The 15188-nt window shown below is 46.0% G+C and overlaps 1 protein-coding gene across 1 annotated transcript; it reads left to right on the top strand.

Moving 5' to 3' along the window:
* Positions 1 to 7626: 7626 nt before the first annotated feature.
* On the top strand, positions 7627 to 13992 carry LOC123354005 (olfactory receptor 5V1-like). The gene is made up of 2 exons (XM_044995603.1): positions 7627 to 8613; positions 13951 to 13992. Exon 1 carries the CDS (start codon positions 7644 to 7646, stop codon positions 8598 to 8600), a length of 957 nt encoding a protein of 318 aa, XP_044851538.1. The 5' UTR covers positions 7627 to 7643; the 3' UTR covers positions 8601 to 8613; positions 13951 to 13992.
* Positions 13993 to 15188: the final 1196 nt, after the last annotated feature.

The raw sequence follows: 15188 nt of genomic DNA, 5'->3' as shown, positions 1-15188 counted from the left end.
GATGCATAAATCGTTTTCAGGATACAGTCCTCCATTATGTAGGTACAGCCTGCATTTCTTGTTCCTAGATCCATAGAAGAATGTGACCATGAGGACAAGACAGAGGAAAAAACCAGCTAGTATGGTGAAATCGAGTTGAATAACAGGATTTTCTGCACTGGGAAAAGAGGAGGCAGAAGATGGCATGACAAGGAAGAAAAGAAAGGAGGCCAGTCCCTGCAGAGGAGAAGAGATTCATAGATTCATAGACTCTAGGACTGGAAGGGACCTCGAGAGGTCATCGAGTCTAGTCCCCTACCCTCATGGCAGGACCAAATACTGTCTAGACCATCCCTGATAGACATTTATCTAACCTACTCTTAAATATCTCCAGAGATGGAGATTCCGCAATCTCCCTAGGTAGTTTATTCCACTGTTTAACCACCCTGACAGTTAGGAACTTTTTCCTAATGTCCAACCTACACCTCCCTTGCTGCAGTTTAAGCCCATTGCTTCTTGTTCTATCCTTAGAGGCTAAGGTGAACAAGTTTTCTCCCTCCTCCTTATGACACCCTTTTAGATACCTGAAAACTGCTATCATGTCCCCTCTCAGTCTTCTCTTTTCCAGACTAAACAAACCCAATTCTTTCAGCCTTCCTTCATAGGTCATGTTCTCTAGACCTTTAATCATTCTTGTTGCTCTTCTCTGGACCCTCTCCAATTTCTCTACATCTTTCTTCAAATATGATGCCCAGAACTAGACACAATACTCTAGTTGAGGCCTGACCAGCACAGAGTAGGGAGGAAGAATGACTTCTCGTGTCTTGCTCACAACACACCTGTTAATGCATCCCAGCATCACGTTTGCTTTTTTTGCAACAGCATCACACTGTTGACTCATATTTAGCTTGTGGTACACTATAACCCCTAGATCCCTTTCTGCCGTACTCCTTCCTAAACAGTCTCTTCCCATTCTGTATGTGTGAAACTGATTGTTCCTTCCTAAGTGGAGCACTTTGCATTTGTCTTTATTAAACTTCATCCTGTTTACCTCAGACCATTTCTCCAATTTGTCCAGATCATTTTGAATTATGACCCTGTCCTCCAAAGCAGTTGCAATCCCTCCCAGTTTGGTATCATCTGCAAACTTAATAAGCGTCCTTTCTATGCCAACATCTAAGTCGTTGATGAATATATTGAACAGAGCCAGTCCCAAAACAGACCCCTGCGGAACCCCACTTGTTATACCTTTCCAGCAGGATTGGGAACCATTAATAACTACTCTCTGAGTATGGTTATCCAGCCAGTTATGCACCCACCTTATAGTAGCCCCATCTAAATTGTATTTGCCTAGTTTATCGATAAGAATATCGTGCGAGACCGTATCAAATGCCTTACTAAAGTCTAGTTATACCACATCCACCGCTTCTCCCTTATCCACAAGACTCGTTATCCTATCAAAGAAAGCTATCAGATTGGTTTGACAGGATTTGTTCTTTAAAAATCCATGCTGGCTATTCCCTATCACCTTACCACCTTCCAAGTGTTTGCAGATGATTTCCTTAATTACTTGCTCCATTATCTTCCCTGGCACAGAAGTTAAACTAACTGGTCTGTAGTTTCCTGGGTTGTTTTTATTTCCCTTTTTATAGATGGGCACTATATTTGCCCTTTTCCAGTCTTCTGGAATCTCTCCCGTCTCCCATGATTTTCCAAAGATAATAGCTAGAGGCTCAGATACCTCCTCTATTAGCTCCTTGAGTATTCTAGGATGCATTTCATCAGGCCCTGGTGACTTGCAGGCATCTAACTTTTTAAAGTGATTTTTAACTTGTTCTTTTTTTATTTTATCTTCTAAACCTACCCCCTTCCCATTAGCATTCACTATGTTAGGCATTCCTTCAGACTTCTCGGTGAAGACCGAAACAAAGAAGTCATTAAGCATCTCTGCCATTTCCAAGTTTCCTGTTACTGTTTCTCCCTCCTCACTGAGCAGTGGGCCTACCCTGTCCTTGGTCTTCCTCTTGCTTCTAATGTATTGATAAAAAGTCTCCTTGTTTCCCTTTATTCCTGTAGTTCGTTTGAGCTCATTTTGTGCTTTTGCCTTTCTAATCTTGCCCCTGCATTCCTGTGTTGTTTACCTATATTCATCCTTTGTAATCTAACCTAGTTTCCATTTTTTATATGACTCCTTTTTATTTTTTAGATCATGCAAGATCTCGTGGTTAAGCCAAGGTGGTCCTTTGCCACATTTTCTATCTTTCCTACCCAGCGGAATAGCTTGCTTTTGGGCCCTTAATAGTGTCCCTTTGAAAAACTGCCAACTCTCCTCAGTTGTTTTTCCCCTCAGTCTGGATTCCCATGGGACCTTACCTATCAGCTCTCTGAGCTTACCAAAATCCACCTTCCTGAAATCCATTGTCTCTATTTTGCCGTACTCCCTTCTACCCTTCCTTAAAATTGGAAACTCTATGATTTCATGACCACTTTCACACAAGCTGCCTTCTACTTTCAAATTCTCAATGAGTTCCTCCCTATTTGTTAAAATCAAGTCTAGAACAGCTTCCCCCCAGTAGCTTTTTCAACCTTCTGAAATAAAAAGTTGTCTGCAATGCAGTCCAAGAACTTATTGGATAGTCTGTGCCCCGCGGTGTTATTTTCCCAACATATATCTGGATAGTTGAAGTCCCCCATCACCACCAAATCTTGAGCTTTGGATGATTTTGTTAGTTGTTTAAAAAAAGCCTCATCCACCTCTTCCACCTGGTTAGGTGGCCTGTAGTAGACTCCTAGCATGACATCACCCTTGTCTTTTACCCCTTTTAGCCTAACCCAGAGACTCTCAACACTTCCGTCTCCTATGTCCATCTCCACTTCAGTCCAAGTGTGTACATTTTTAATATATAAGGCAACACCTCCTCCCTTTTTCCCTATGATGGACATAGCCAGGGACCACAGCCTAAGGAAAAATGAGGATGATTTAAATGGGACCACAAGAGAGAACAGAAGACTGATTTATACCAGCACCAGGGAGAAACAGGTCTATGTGATTGGAGACCTCATATTCAGAAGAATTGACAGGTCAGTCATCAGACAAGAGCATGCTATCCACCAGGAGCAAGAATACAAGATGTAGACGTGAGGCTGAAAAGGATCTCAGTAGGACTGGAGAAAAAAAATCCACTGATTCTGCAACATGTTGGGACAAATGACACTGCTAGATTCCCACTGGCATAGCTCAAGGATGACTATGGTTAAGATGTTTAAAGAAGTGGAAACTCAGGTGATCTTTAGCAGAATACTTCTGGTCCCTAGTGAAGGAGGGCAAAGGCATGACAAGATAATGAAGATCAATAGATGGCTCAAGGATTGGAGCTACAAGGAAGGTTTTGGGATGATCAATCATTGGGAGGCATTAACAGAAAAGACTCTTCTCAGCTGATGGGCTCCACTTGAGTACCTGGGGTATTTGCCTTCTGGATTCAAGGCTGGAATGATGACTAAGAAGGACTTTAAATTGGGAGATGAAGGAAGAAGGATGGGAGAGACTCAGGAAGTCTTCATGCCTGGCTTAAATATGCAAGACGAGAGAAAATCAGCTAAATGAAGATTTAGTAAGGGAATAATGGAACTCCACAAGGTAAGAGTATGGACAGCAAGAAAGAAAGTACAAATATTCATTGGAATAGTGATCAGGCAGGTGGTACAGTTAGAGAAAGGATTATACCTAGTCCAACTAGAAAACTGGATGAAGTCCCAGGGAAACAACTGAAATGTTAGTACATGAACGCAAGGAGTCCAGGCAATAAAATGGAGGAACTGAAACTACTGGGGCAGAAGATTGAACCAGATATTATAGGGATTACAGAAACGGGGTGGAATAGCACTCATGACTGGAATACAGATATTCAAGGGTATGTGCTGTTTAGGAAAGAGAGGAATAAAAGGTAAAGGTGGTGGGGTAGTGTTGTACTTCAACAAAGTGGTGAACTGTAAGAAGTGATGGAATGGACAAAAACACTCTGTGGCAGGATTGTAAAAGAGGTCCTGTTAAGATAAAATAATGTTAGGGGTCTGCTATTGACACCCAGAGTCAGTCTTAGATATGGCTAGAAATCTCTATTATTACAGAGATAATTACTACCAGGAATTGGGTCATAATGGGAGACTAACTTCCCAGATATAGACTGGAGAATAAATACTACCAATACTAGTAGGACCCACTTATGCCTGGATGTGATAGATGACAGTTTACTACAAAACTGCCACTTAACCAACAAGGGAGGATACCAAAACCAAGTGTAAAATTGTAAGTATTAAGGATATCCTAGAAGAGCCCATCATAGGAAATGAAGGATAATCAAAGCCAGGTCATCAATGTTTTTAGAGTCACTGCTTCCCAGGATAGAGTCCCCCATCCTTTAAATATGTCCTACATTCTTTGTTCCCAGGTGTATACATTTAGCCATATTAAAAACACGTTTGCTTGTGCCCAGCATGGCTCTAACTGGACCTGACCGTCCCTTCGCCCTCAGCTGGGACATCCAGACAGACCATGGGGAATTATAGGCCAGTCACCCTCACTTCAGTATCCGGAAAGATAATGGAGCAAATAATCATGTCATCAGTTTAAAAACACCTAGAAGATAATAAGGTGATAAGTAGCAGTCAGCCTGGATTTGTCAAAAACAAACCATGTCAAACCAACCTAATAGCTTTCTTTGGCAGGGTAACAAGCCTTGTGGATGGGGGAAAGCAGTAGATGTGGTATATCTTGACTTTAGTAAAGCTTTTGATACTGTCTCGCATGACCGTCTCAAACAAACTAGGGAAATACAGTTTTAGATTATGGCATAGATAGTACACTTATAAAGTTTACAGATGATACCCAGCTGAAAGGGGTTGGAAATGCTTCGGAGGATAGGACTAAAATTCAAAGTGATCTGGAGAAATGGTCTGTAGTAAATAGGATGAAATTCAATAAGGACAAACACAGAGTACTCCATTTAGGAAGAAACAATCAATCAGTTGCACACATACAAAATGGGACATGGCTGCCTAGGAAGGAATACTGCAGAAAGGGATCTGGGGGTCATAGTGGATTCCAAGATAAATGCGTGTTAGTGTAACACTGCTAAAAAAAAAAAAAAGTGAACATAATTCTGAGATGTATCACCAGGAGCGTTATAAGCAAGACACAAGAAATAATTCTTCCACTCTACTCCACGCTGATACGGCCTCAACTGAAGTATTGTGTCCAGTTCTGGGCACCACATTTCAGGAAAGATTTGGACAAATTGCAGAAAGTCCAGAGGAAAGCAAGAAAAATGATTAAAGGTTTAGAAAACATGACCTAGGAGGGAAGATTGAAAGAACTGAGTTTATTTAGTGTGGAGAAGAGAAGACTGAAAGGGAACATAACAATTTTCAAATACATAAAAGGTTGTTACAAGGAGGAGCGAGAAGAATTATTCTTGTTAACCTCAGAGGATAGGACAAGAAGCAATGGGCTTAAACTGCAGCAAGGGAGGTTTAGGTTGGACGTTTTTAAAAACTTCCTGTCAGGGTAGTAAAGCACTGGAACAAATTGTTTAACATGTTCTTAAACACCACCAATGATGGAGATTCCACAGCCTCCGTAGGCAAACCCCAATCAGAAATGGTCTAGTTATTACGTAGTCCTGCCATGAGTGCAGAGGATTGGATTATGTGACCCACTGAGATCCCTTCCAGTCCCACACTTCTCTGATTCTCTGACAAGGGATCTGCCCCTATAAGGACTCCCCACCACCAGGAAATCAGCTGTTCCCAAGGGCCAGAGAGGGTACACTCTGTCTCCCTAAGGGTGACCCCCAAGAAAGGCCTAGGTTAAGAGTCAAGAAAGGCACACACTTTTACACTTCTGGCTTCAGTATCCTCTTTTGGGCAGAGACACTAAGCTGGGGTGTGGGGGAGAGGTAGATATGCTGGAGGGTAGGAATAAGGTCCAGAGTGACCTAGACAAATTGGAGGACTGGGCCAAAAGAAATCTGATGAGATTCAACAAGGACAAGTGCAGAGTCCTGCACTTAGAAAGGAAGAATCTCATGCATTGCTACAGGCTGGGGACTGAGTGGCTAGGCAGCAGTTCTGCAAAAAAGGACCTGGGGATTACAGTGGATGAGAAGCTGGATATGAGTCAACAGTGTGCCCTTGTTGCCAAGTATGCTAATGGCATATTAGGCTGTATTAGTAGGAGCATTGCCAGCAGATCAAGGGATGTGATCATTCCCCTCTATTGGTGAGGCCCCACCTGGAATATTGTGTCCAGTTTGGGGCCCCCCACTACAGAAAGGATGTGGACAAATTGGAGAGAGTCAGCAGAGGGCAACAAAAATGATTAGGGGGCTGGGGCACATGACTTATGAGGAGAGGCTGAGGGAACTGGGGCTATTTAGTCTGCAGAAGAGAAGAGTAAGGGGAGGATTTGATAGCAGCCTTCAACTACCTGAAGAGGGGTTCCAAAGAGGATGGAGCTCGGCTGTTCTCAATGGTGGCAGATGACACAACAAGGAGTAATGGTCTCAAGTTGCAGTGGGGGAGGTCTAGGTTGGATATTAGGAAACACTATTTCACTTGGAGGATGGTGAAGCACTGGAATGGGTTACCTAGTGGGGTTGTAGAATCTCCTTCCTTAGAGGTTTTTAAGGCCCAGCTTGACAAAGCCCTGGCTGGGATGATTTAGTTGAGGTTGGTCCTGCTTTGAGCATGGGGGGTTGGACTATGACCTATAGAATATGATTCTCTCTCTCACCTGACCAGGGTTTTCCAAGGCTGCACAGTTCCCTGCCTGTACTGTGAATTCCCCAGCAAGTCTACCTAAGTAGGCCAGCATTTATTTTGCTTTCTCTCCAAAAACTATGAACAGTGTAATTACCCAGTTATTTAAAAAATTACCACACCGTCCTTTATGAGCAGCACATTTATTGTTAATGTGAAAGCATTAGAGAAAACACAAACAATAAAAGTTCCAATATGCATGCTAATAAGCTTACCAGAAGTCACCCATGAGTGTGACATGGCCTTTGTAGGCCAAAATTCTTCCAACCCTTCCCAGAAAAGTTTGGGGCTCCCCTTGGTGAGAACGTTCTCTCCATTAGCTGATCAGGAAGATCGTACTGAGCCTGAGTTTTAACTGACTATTTATCCAAAAGTCCTTTCTTTTTTTGGTCTCTGGAGAATCCAAATTGAACCAATATATGTGAGCATCTCCAGGAGGTGATACAACCTGAGGGAATTGGCCTAATCGCCTCCCCTCCCACCCACTGTTCTTTGTTCTGGGAGGGCTGCAGTCAGCTTCTCTCATGAAATTACAGATGTCTGGCCTGCAATGATACATATACTTAATACAGTAAGATCTCCCAATGATACTGCAGGAAACTGCCATACCTTTCACAACATGATCCTCTCCTAGTCAGACTTACACACACACACACACACACACACACACACACACACACACACAAGGGACAACAGGTAGCATTTTGAGCTCTAAGTTTCCATCTTTTCTGCATGTGAAATCACAGACTCATTGCTGGAAGGAGGTGGTTTAGCTCTGAATTCCTGACTCTCACTCTCTCTTCTCTTCCCAGTCCCTCCCCACACAGACAAACTTTACCAGCTTCATGGAACAGGAGAATCAGACAGAGGTGACAGAGTTCATCTTCCTGGGCTTCTCCAGCCTTCTCCATGGCCAGGCCTTCCTCTTCCTGGTGTTCCTGGTGATCTACCTCGTCACCCTGGTGGGGAATTCCATGATATTCACCCTCATCCAGCTGGATTCCCATCTTCACAGCCCCATGTACTTTTTACTCAGCCACTTATCCTGCTTGGATATTTGCTTCTCGTCAGTCACAGTCCCCAAGATCCTGGTGAACTTCCTGCGTGAGCAGGAGACCATCTCCTACTGCGCGTGCATGGCCCAGATGTTCTTCCTGATGTCATGCGCGGGAGCCGAGTGTGCACTCCTAGCCGTCATGGCCTATGACCGGTATGCAGCCATCTGCAACCCCCTGCGCTACACTGACATCATGAGCCGGAGGGTGTGCATCCCACTCGCCATGGGATCCTGGCTCTGGGGTCTCTTGGACTCAGCCATACACACCTTCATGGCCTCCAGCTTATCCTTCTGTGGCGCCAACCAGCTTCACCACATCTTCTGTGATGTCCCTCCCCTGCTGAAGATCGCCTGCAGTGACACCTATGTCAATGAGGTCACACTCCATCTGGCTAGTATCTTCATGGGCCTGAGCCCGTTTCTGCTCATCGTCATCTCCTACCTCTACATCCTGGCAGCCATCCTCAGGATCCGCTCCAACACGGGAAGGCACAAGGCCTTCTCCACCTGCGCCGCACACCTGATCGTGGTCACCATATACTTTGGGATGGCCAACCTCAACTACAATCGCCCCAGCGCAGGCTACTCCGTGGGGGTGGACACCCTGGTCTCCACGCTGTACTGCATTGTCACCCCCATGCTGAACCCCCTCATCTACAGCCTCCGCAACCAGGAAGTGAAGGGGGCCCTGAGGAAGGCTCTGGGGAGCCAGAGGAGGGACTATGCTTCCCCAGGCAGGCAGTGAGGTCCAGGCTGAGGTGAGAGCTGTGGGGTGACTCCTGCTCTGCTCTGACTGTAATGGCTCCTCACACTTCCAAGAGAAATGTTTTATTTTATATTTATGTTAAAGAAAACCTCTTTTCTTTAGAATAAGTTAGCTGCTCCTTGATGATGCAGTCTGGGGGTGCAGGATTTATGTCTCTGTCATCTGCCTGGCACAGTGGGCTTCAGTCCCTGGTGGGGCCCATACACACTGCTGCAATAATAAATATTCATCTTCTCTGCTGTTTGAATCTTCTTTCTGCTGTTTGCTGAGGCCTGGGTTTGTGGGTTACACAGCACCAGCTCATGGATCCAATCTCCACTGAAATTCAGCTTCACCAGCTGAGTCTAGCCTTCACTCTGCTCTCCAACCAAGAAGTGGGAGCTATGCAGAATTTTGCACAGCCGCATTGGCAGAATTTACCAGTTTTGCTGAAGTTGTCTCCCTTTGGGATCCTTCTGTTCTTGGAGGCTCCCTGCTGCTCTCCAGGGACCCGGCAGACACCAGAGATGTGTGGGGCTCACACAGCTGGCCTACATTCATAATGCCCACTTCCTAACTGCTAATAAAGCAACAACATGCCGCCTACCATTAGAGTCCTTCCTAATGGCCAGAGCTGTAACCCAGGGCTCCATTCCTTTGCCAGGCTGGTCGGGCAGGATCTGCTCTTCTGAGTGGATAAGATTTGTTCAGATGAAGTGCAGTGGAAGGACTCATCCATTCTCCTGGGAACCAGGATGGGGAAAGTTTGGCTAAGTTCCAAGTAATGGCAAAAGCCTGGTTGTGATCCCACCTCTCACCCCATGTTAAGTCAAATGACTACCTGGATCAAAAGAAACTGATAAAAATACAACAACAACAAAAGCATCAGAGAGTGTCCATGTTAAAAGCTAGAGCCAGTCTCATTGACCTAGCCTGGAAATTCTTACATACAGCTGGATGAGAGGAGAAGAAAGTGGAGGAGCAGCTCACAAGACAGACTAGAGGCCGGAGCCCAGAGGCCGGAGCCCTGGCCAGTAGGCCCTACAGGCCGATGCCTAGTTGCGTCCAGCAGACAAAAGACTAGAAGGGGCATGTAGACATGCGTCCTGAGGAGCCTGGGGGGCTGGTTAGCCCTGTTACCCTCAACTGGGCTGCCCTAGGGCTGAGCTAGGAATGGCTGTGTTCATTCTTGATTGAAACTGACTGAAGGTATTCGCAGCCATGCCTCTCTTCCAGCCCCGCTAAAGGATCTTTTAATTTCAGCCATGTGTGCGAGTGCTTACTAGGATCCACCAGGTGCTCCAGTCTATAAAGCCTCCCAAGAGGCAGGCTGGTCTTGTGGTGCGGGCTCAAGCCCCGGTATGTGACTCAGGAGACCTGAGTGCAATTCCCACCTCTCCCACAGACTCACTATGTGGCCTAGGCCAAGTCACTTTCTCTCTCAATGCCTCAGTCCCCCAACAGTAACATAGGGATAATACTCACCTACTTCTGAGGGGCATGTGAGGCATACATTAATGGATTTAGCAAGGCGGTCAGATACTATAACAATGGGAGGAATACCACCTAGACAAACAACTCCAGGTACACCAGGTGCTGAGTATCTGAGAAGGTTGGGTGTACCCCAGCACTCAGCGACACCATCAGGCAGCACAAAATTATGTAGAATCATAGAAGTGTAGGACTGGAAGGGACCTCAATAGGTCATCTAGCCCAGTCCCCTGCACTGATGCAGGACTAAGTATTATAGACCATCCCCGTCAGGTGTTTGTCTAACCTGTTCTTAGAAACCGCCAGGGATGGAGATTCCACAACCTCCCTGGGCAATTTGCTCCAGTGCTTAGCTGCCCTGACAGTTAGGAAGTTTTTCCCTATGTTTAACCTAAATCTTCTTTGCCACAACGTAAGCCCATTACTTCTTGTCCTGTCCTCAGTGATTAAGGAGAACAATTTATCACCCTCCTTTTTATAGCAGCCTTTTATGTACTTGAAGATTTGTGTTCCCCCTCAGTCTTCTCTTCTCCAGACTAAACAAAGCCAATTTTTTAAATCTTTCATTGTAGGTCACATTTATAGACCTTTAATCATTTTTGTTGCTCTCCTCTGGAATTTCTCCAGTTTACCCACATCTTTCCTGAAATGTGGCACCCAGAGCTGGACACAACACTCCAGCTGAGGCTGGATCAGAACTGAGTAGAGTGGAAGAATTACTTCTCCTTTCTTGCTTACAACACTCCTGCTAATACATGTGGTCTAGCAGTGCATTTCCTTACTACGATGGATGATTCTAAGATACATACACAAGAATTTCTTGCCCCATGTTAGTTTCCATGACAATCAAGCCTGATAACATCACTGCAAGATGCAGCAGGAGTAGAATCTGTGTTGAGGTTTTGCCTAAATAGCCCCTCCCTGAGGTGTGGCTTAAACCTCCTTCCTTCTCACCCAGATGATTAGTATCACCAGTATTTGGAGTTGCTTCTCTCTCCTCACTTCAGTTGGGTCCTACGTTCTTTTTCTTTATGCCTCCACTCAAAGCAACTCCTCACTACACCAGATATACAGCGGTACTATTCCTTGAGAAAACCAGCACTTGACTGAGCTTGTGAAGGCCTTACGCTCAATGACATTTCTGTCTGTCTGTACCATAATAGTTTTTGAATGCTGCATCCAATCAATCAAAACATCTCAGGAAATATGCTAGGCATCAAGGGAAAGAACCCTATTGATTTGGGGGGAAATTGGAAAATTGAAAGGGGAAAATGGGGGAACTTGAAGCCCTTGCCAGCTCTTTAGCACACCCATATCTTCAAGCACTTCTGAAATTGTCTATAGATCAAACAACTGGTTGCTGGAACCCATTAATGACACGCAGAACAGCAATATGCCGATCTCATCTCTGCCTATCCTCTCAACAGAGCTTAATGTATTGACACACTCAGTGACAACTCCCAGGCAGAAAAATAATGGTAGGTGGAGGGGGTGGAGGGAAATGGGGTCATGCACACAGTCCCTGCCATGGCAGGGTTGGGGGGGCGGAGGAAGAGGAGGAATGGGGCACACAGAACCCCTGGTGGGGGTGGAAATTGGGGGACTATAGTATGGGGAGAGGGGAGAATGAGGAGCACACAGAGTGCCAGCAATGGGGGGCACCCACATGTTAGTCAATCTATATTGGTGATGTGTATGGCACACCACACTAACAGGCATTAGAAGCATAACATTAATATTGTATATTTTATATCCTAGATGAATATTGGGTAGTTATGCCAAGTTGTATTACAAGGAATATGCTTTTCCCAGAATGCTGATCATTCACACTAAGGTGTAGCCCATGACACTTTGCACAGCTGATATCTGTCCTTGGCATAGGATACAAAACCTGTCAGAAACAAGATAAGAATAGTATGTCCTGGTATAGTTAAGAGGGGCTCCATGGCTCATTGACACCTGGAATGTGGTATCCAAAACAAAGATAAGGAAGGTACAGAAAAACAGAATAAGGAATGAATATAAACTAATGGGTTGAGTCTTGGGTAACATAAGTTGTTTACTAGCTTTTACAAAGGTCTATTAGAAATAAAGTATACTTACAGGCCTAGTATACATTTATAAATGTATCAATATTTTGGAAGCAGACCCTTTATGTAAGGTGAACACAGTGAGACTTCTTCCCAGAAAGTGATACACTTCTTTTTCCTGGTGTCCGACTTTGTCTTTGCCTAAAACTAAGGGCTAGTTCACACTGGCAATGTTAAAGTGCTGCCACAGCAGCGCTTTAACATGGCTTGTATAGACGTGTCAGAGCCAAGGGAGAGAGCTCTCCCAGAGCTCTAAAAAACCCACCTCCACGAGGGGCACAGCTCCCAGCGCTGGTGCACTGTCTATACTGGCACCCCAAGTGAGAAAGTTGCAGCGCTGTAAAGTGCTAGTGTAGACAAGCCCTAACTAAGGTCTTGTCTACACTGGCAAGTTTCTGCGCAGTAAAGCAGCTTTCTGCGGTGTAACTCCTGAGGTGTACACACTGCCAAGCCACTTAGTGCGCAGAAACAGTGCAGATACAGTGCTGTAAAACCACCCCAACCAGGCGTACAGCTTTCTGCACTGGGCCTACAGAGCTCTGGTGCCAGTGTAGACACCCTGGTTAATTACATCGGTGTGACTGGCCTCCAGAAGGTGTTCCACAATGCCTGTTTTCGCCTCTCTGGTCATCGGTTTGAACTCTACTGCCCTGCCCTCAGGTGACCAACCGTCATCCCCACCCCTTAAATTCCTTGGGAATTTTGAAAGTCTTCTTCCTGTTTGCTCGGTGATGTGTGCAGTGGCCTCAGTGCATCTTTTCAGGTGACCACGCCTGCTCCACGCACCAGGTGATCCCTGACTTGGAGCAGTGCTGAGCTGCTGGACCTCATCAGAATTTGGTGAGAGGAGGCTGTCCAGTCCCAGCTGCACTCCAGCCATAAGAATTATGATACCTACGGACAGATTTCACAATGCATGACAGAAAGGGGCCATGACCGGGACACACTGCAGTGCAGGGTCAAAGTGAAGGAGCCGCGGAACGCCTACCACAAGGCACAGGAGGCAAACCACCGCTCCGGTGCTGTGCCATGAGCTGTAGGTTCTACAAAGAGCTCGGTGCAATACTCGGTGATGACCACACCTCCACTGCGAAGGCCACTGTGGATACTTTGGGGGCTCGCGTGCCAGCCGAGAATAGACCAAGCCAGGAGGAGGAAATCTTGGACAAGGATGTGGAGCGGTGGAACAGGGTGTTGATTGACTCCCTCACTTCACGGGAATCTGCCTCAGATCTCCAGGAAACTCTCATGGAGATACTGGGCAATCCACTGCTGCAGGTTCTTTGGCAGAGCTTCTTTGTTTCTTGCCCCATTAAGGGTAACTTTCCCACAACACTTTGTCGTCACTGGTTGGGTGTGTGGGGGGGACCATTGCTGCACACAGGCGAGCCACATATGGGGCAGGGCAGAAGCCTCAGTCTTGGAGAAGACCCTCCCTTGATTCCCTGCTCACCCTCAGCAGCAAGATCTTCCATAATGAACACAGCCTGGGGAAAATGTGGGGACAATAATGATTATAAGCCCCCTCTACAGTGCTGGCTTTCCCCAAGAACCACATGCCCAGTGGACAGTATGGTCCTGGAACACAGATTTCCCCTGCCCCTGCAGCTACTCACCATTTTGGGGGTCTTAGGGCTCGTGTGTGCTTGCCTGGGGTCAGCCAGTTAGTGACAGGTATGTGCATAGGGCTGTTTTTAAGTCACTGAATCAGTGGTCTGTGTGTTGCAAACAATACTGCTTCTGTAAAATGTTGCATTTTGGCTTCACAGATATGACCTTGGGAGCCCAGCCTCCCTCTTTGTTATTGCCAGTTGAATGGCTGCGCAGAATTAGAAAGCTGCCACAAAGAACTAAAGAGGACTTTCTGCGTGATGTGATGATGCACTCCGTGGCTGAAAAAAAAGAATTGAAGGAGTGGAGGGACTGAAAGGAGAATGTGGTGCACCACGAAGCGGCCCTTAAATGTTATGGAGCACCAAGCGGAAACATTCCAGGCGCTACTAGCACTGCAAACTGAGCAGCTCCACACCCGCCCTCCCCTGCAGCCACTGTCACAAAACTCTTCCCCATGCACCCCCCAGACACCACCAACACACTCTTATCAACCTTCTGGCTCCAGTTTGTACCTGCTGCATTGCGCTCCTGCCCTGTAACCATCCAGCCCTGCAGACTCCCAGTACCCACTGCACTCAAGACCCGTCCCTCTGCAGTTTAGCCCAGCTGAAGTACAGTACCTGCTGCACTGTACTCCAAAGGAGAAGACTGGAAATGATACCTGGACATACACAAATCTCTAACCGTCCTGGGACCCTCCCTTTCCTCATCCCTCTCAGTGCTGATGTGGTTTTTTTTGGTCTGTCTCTCTCCTTCGGTTGCTGTTTTTTAATAAAAGAGTTGTTTTGGTTTGAAAGCTATCTTTATTCTATTAATTGAAAGCAAACAGAGCCCTGCAAAGCAACAGGAAATTTTCTTACACCTTCATAGCATTGTCTGCACCAATCACAATCACCTCCTAGCATTACAAGCACTGCACTCCCAAGCATAGCAACAAATATTAGTGGCTTTCAGCTTCAAATTGCTGCCTTAAGGCACCCCTGATCCTTATGGCCCCATGCTGTGCCCCTCTAATAGCCCTGGTCTCTGGCTGTTCAAATTCAGCCTCTAGGTGTGGAGCCTCAGTGGTCCAGCCCTGAGTGAAGCTTTCAACCTTCCCTTCACAAATATTATGGAGCATGCAGCTATAAGCATAGTAATATTGTCATTGGCCAGGTCTAGCCACCCAAATAGGCAGCGCCAGCGGGCCTTTAAATGACCAAAAGCACACTCCACACTCATTCTGCATTTGCTCAGCCAGTTGTTGAACCATTCCTTGCTTCTGTCAAGGTGCCCCGTGAATGGCTTCATAAGCCATGGCATTAAGGGGTAGGCAGGGTCTCCCAGAATCACAATGGGCATTTAGACTTCCCCTATGGTGATCTTCTGCTCTGGGAAGAAAGTCCCTGCTTGC

Source organism: Mauremys mutica, chromosome 1 (genome assembly GCF_020497125.1).
Source record: "Mauremys mutica isolate MM-2020 ecotype Southern chromosome 1, ASM2049712v1, whole genome shotgun sequence".
NCBI classification, from domain to species: domain Eukaryota; kingdom Metazoa; phylum Chordata; order Testudines; family Geoemydidae; genus Mauremys; species Mauremys mutica.
Note: the sequence above shows the minus strand (reverse complement) of the source record. Positions and strands in the feature narration are given on the sequence as shown.

Excerpts from the sequence above, each read along its gene's own strand:
- LOC123354005 (XM_044995603.1), top strand. The coding sequence starts at position 7,644 with ATGGAACAGGAGAATCAGACAGAGGTGACAGAGTTCATCTTCCTGGGC.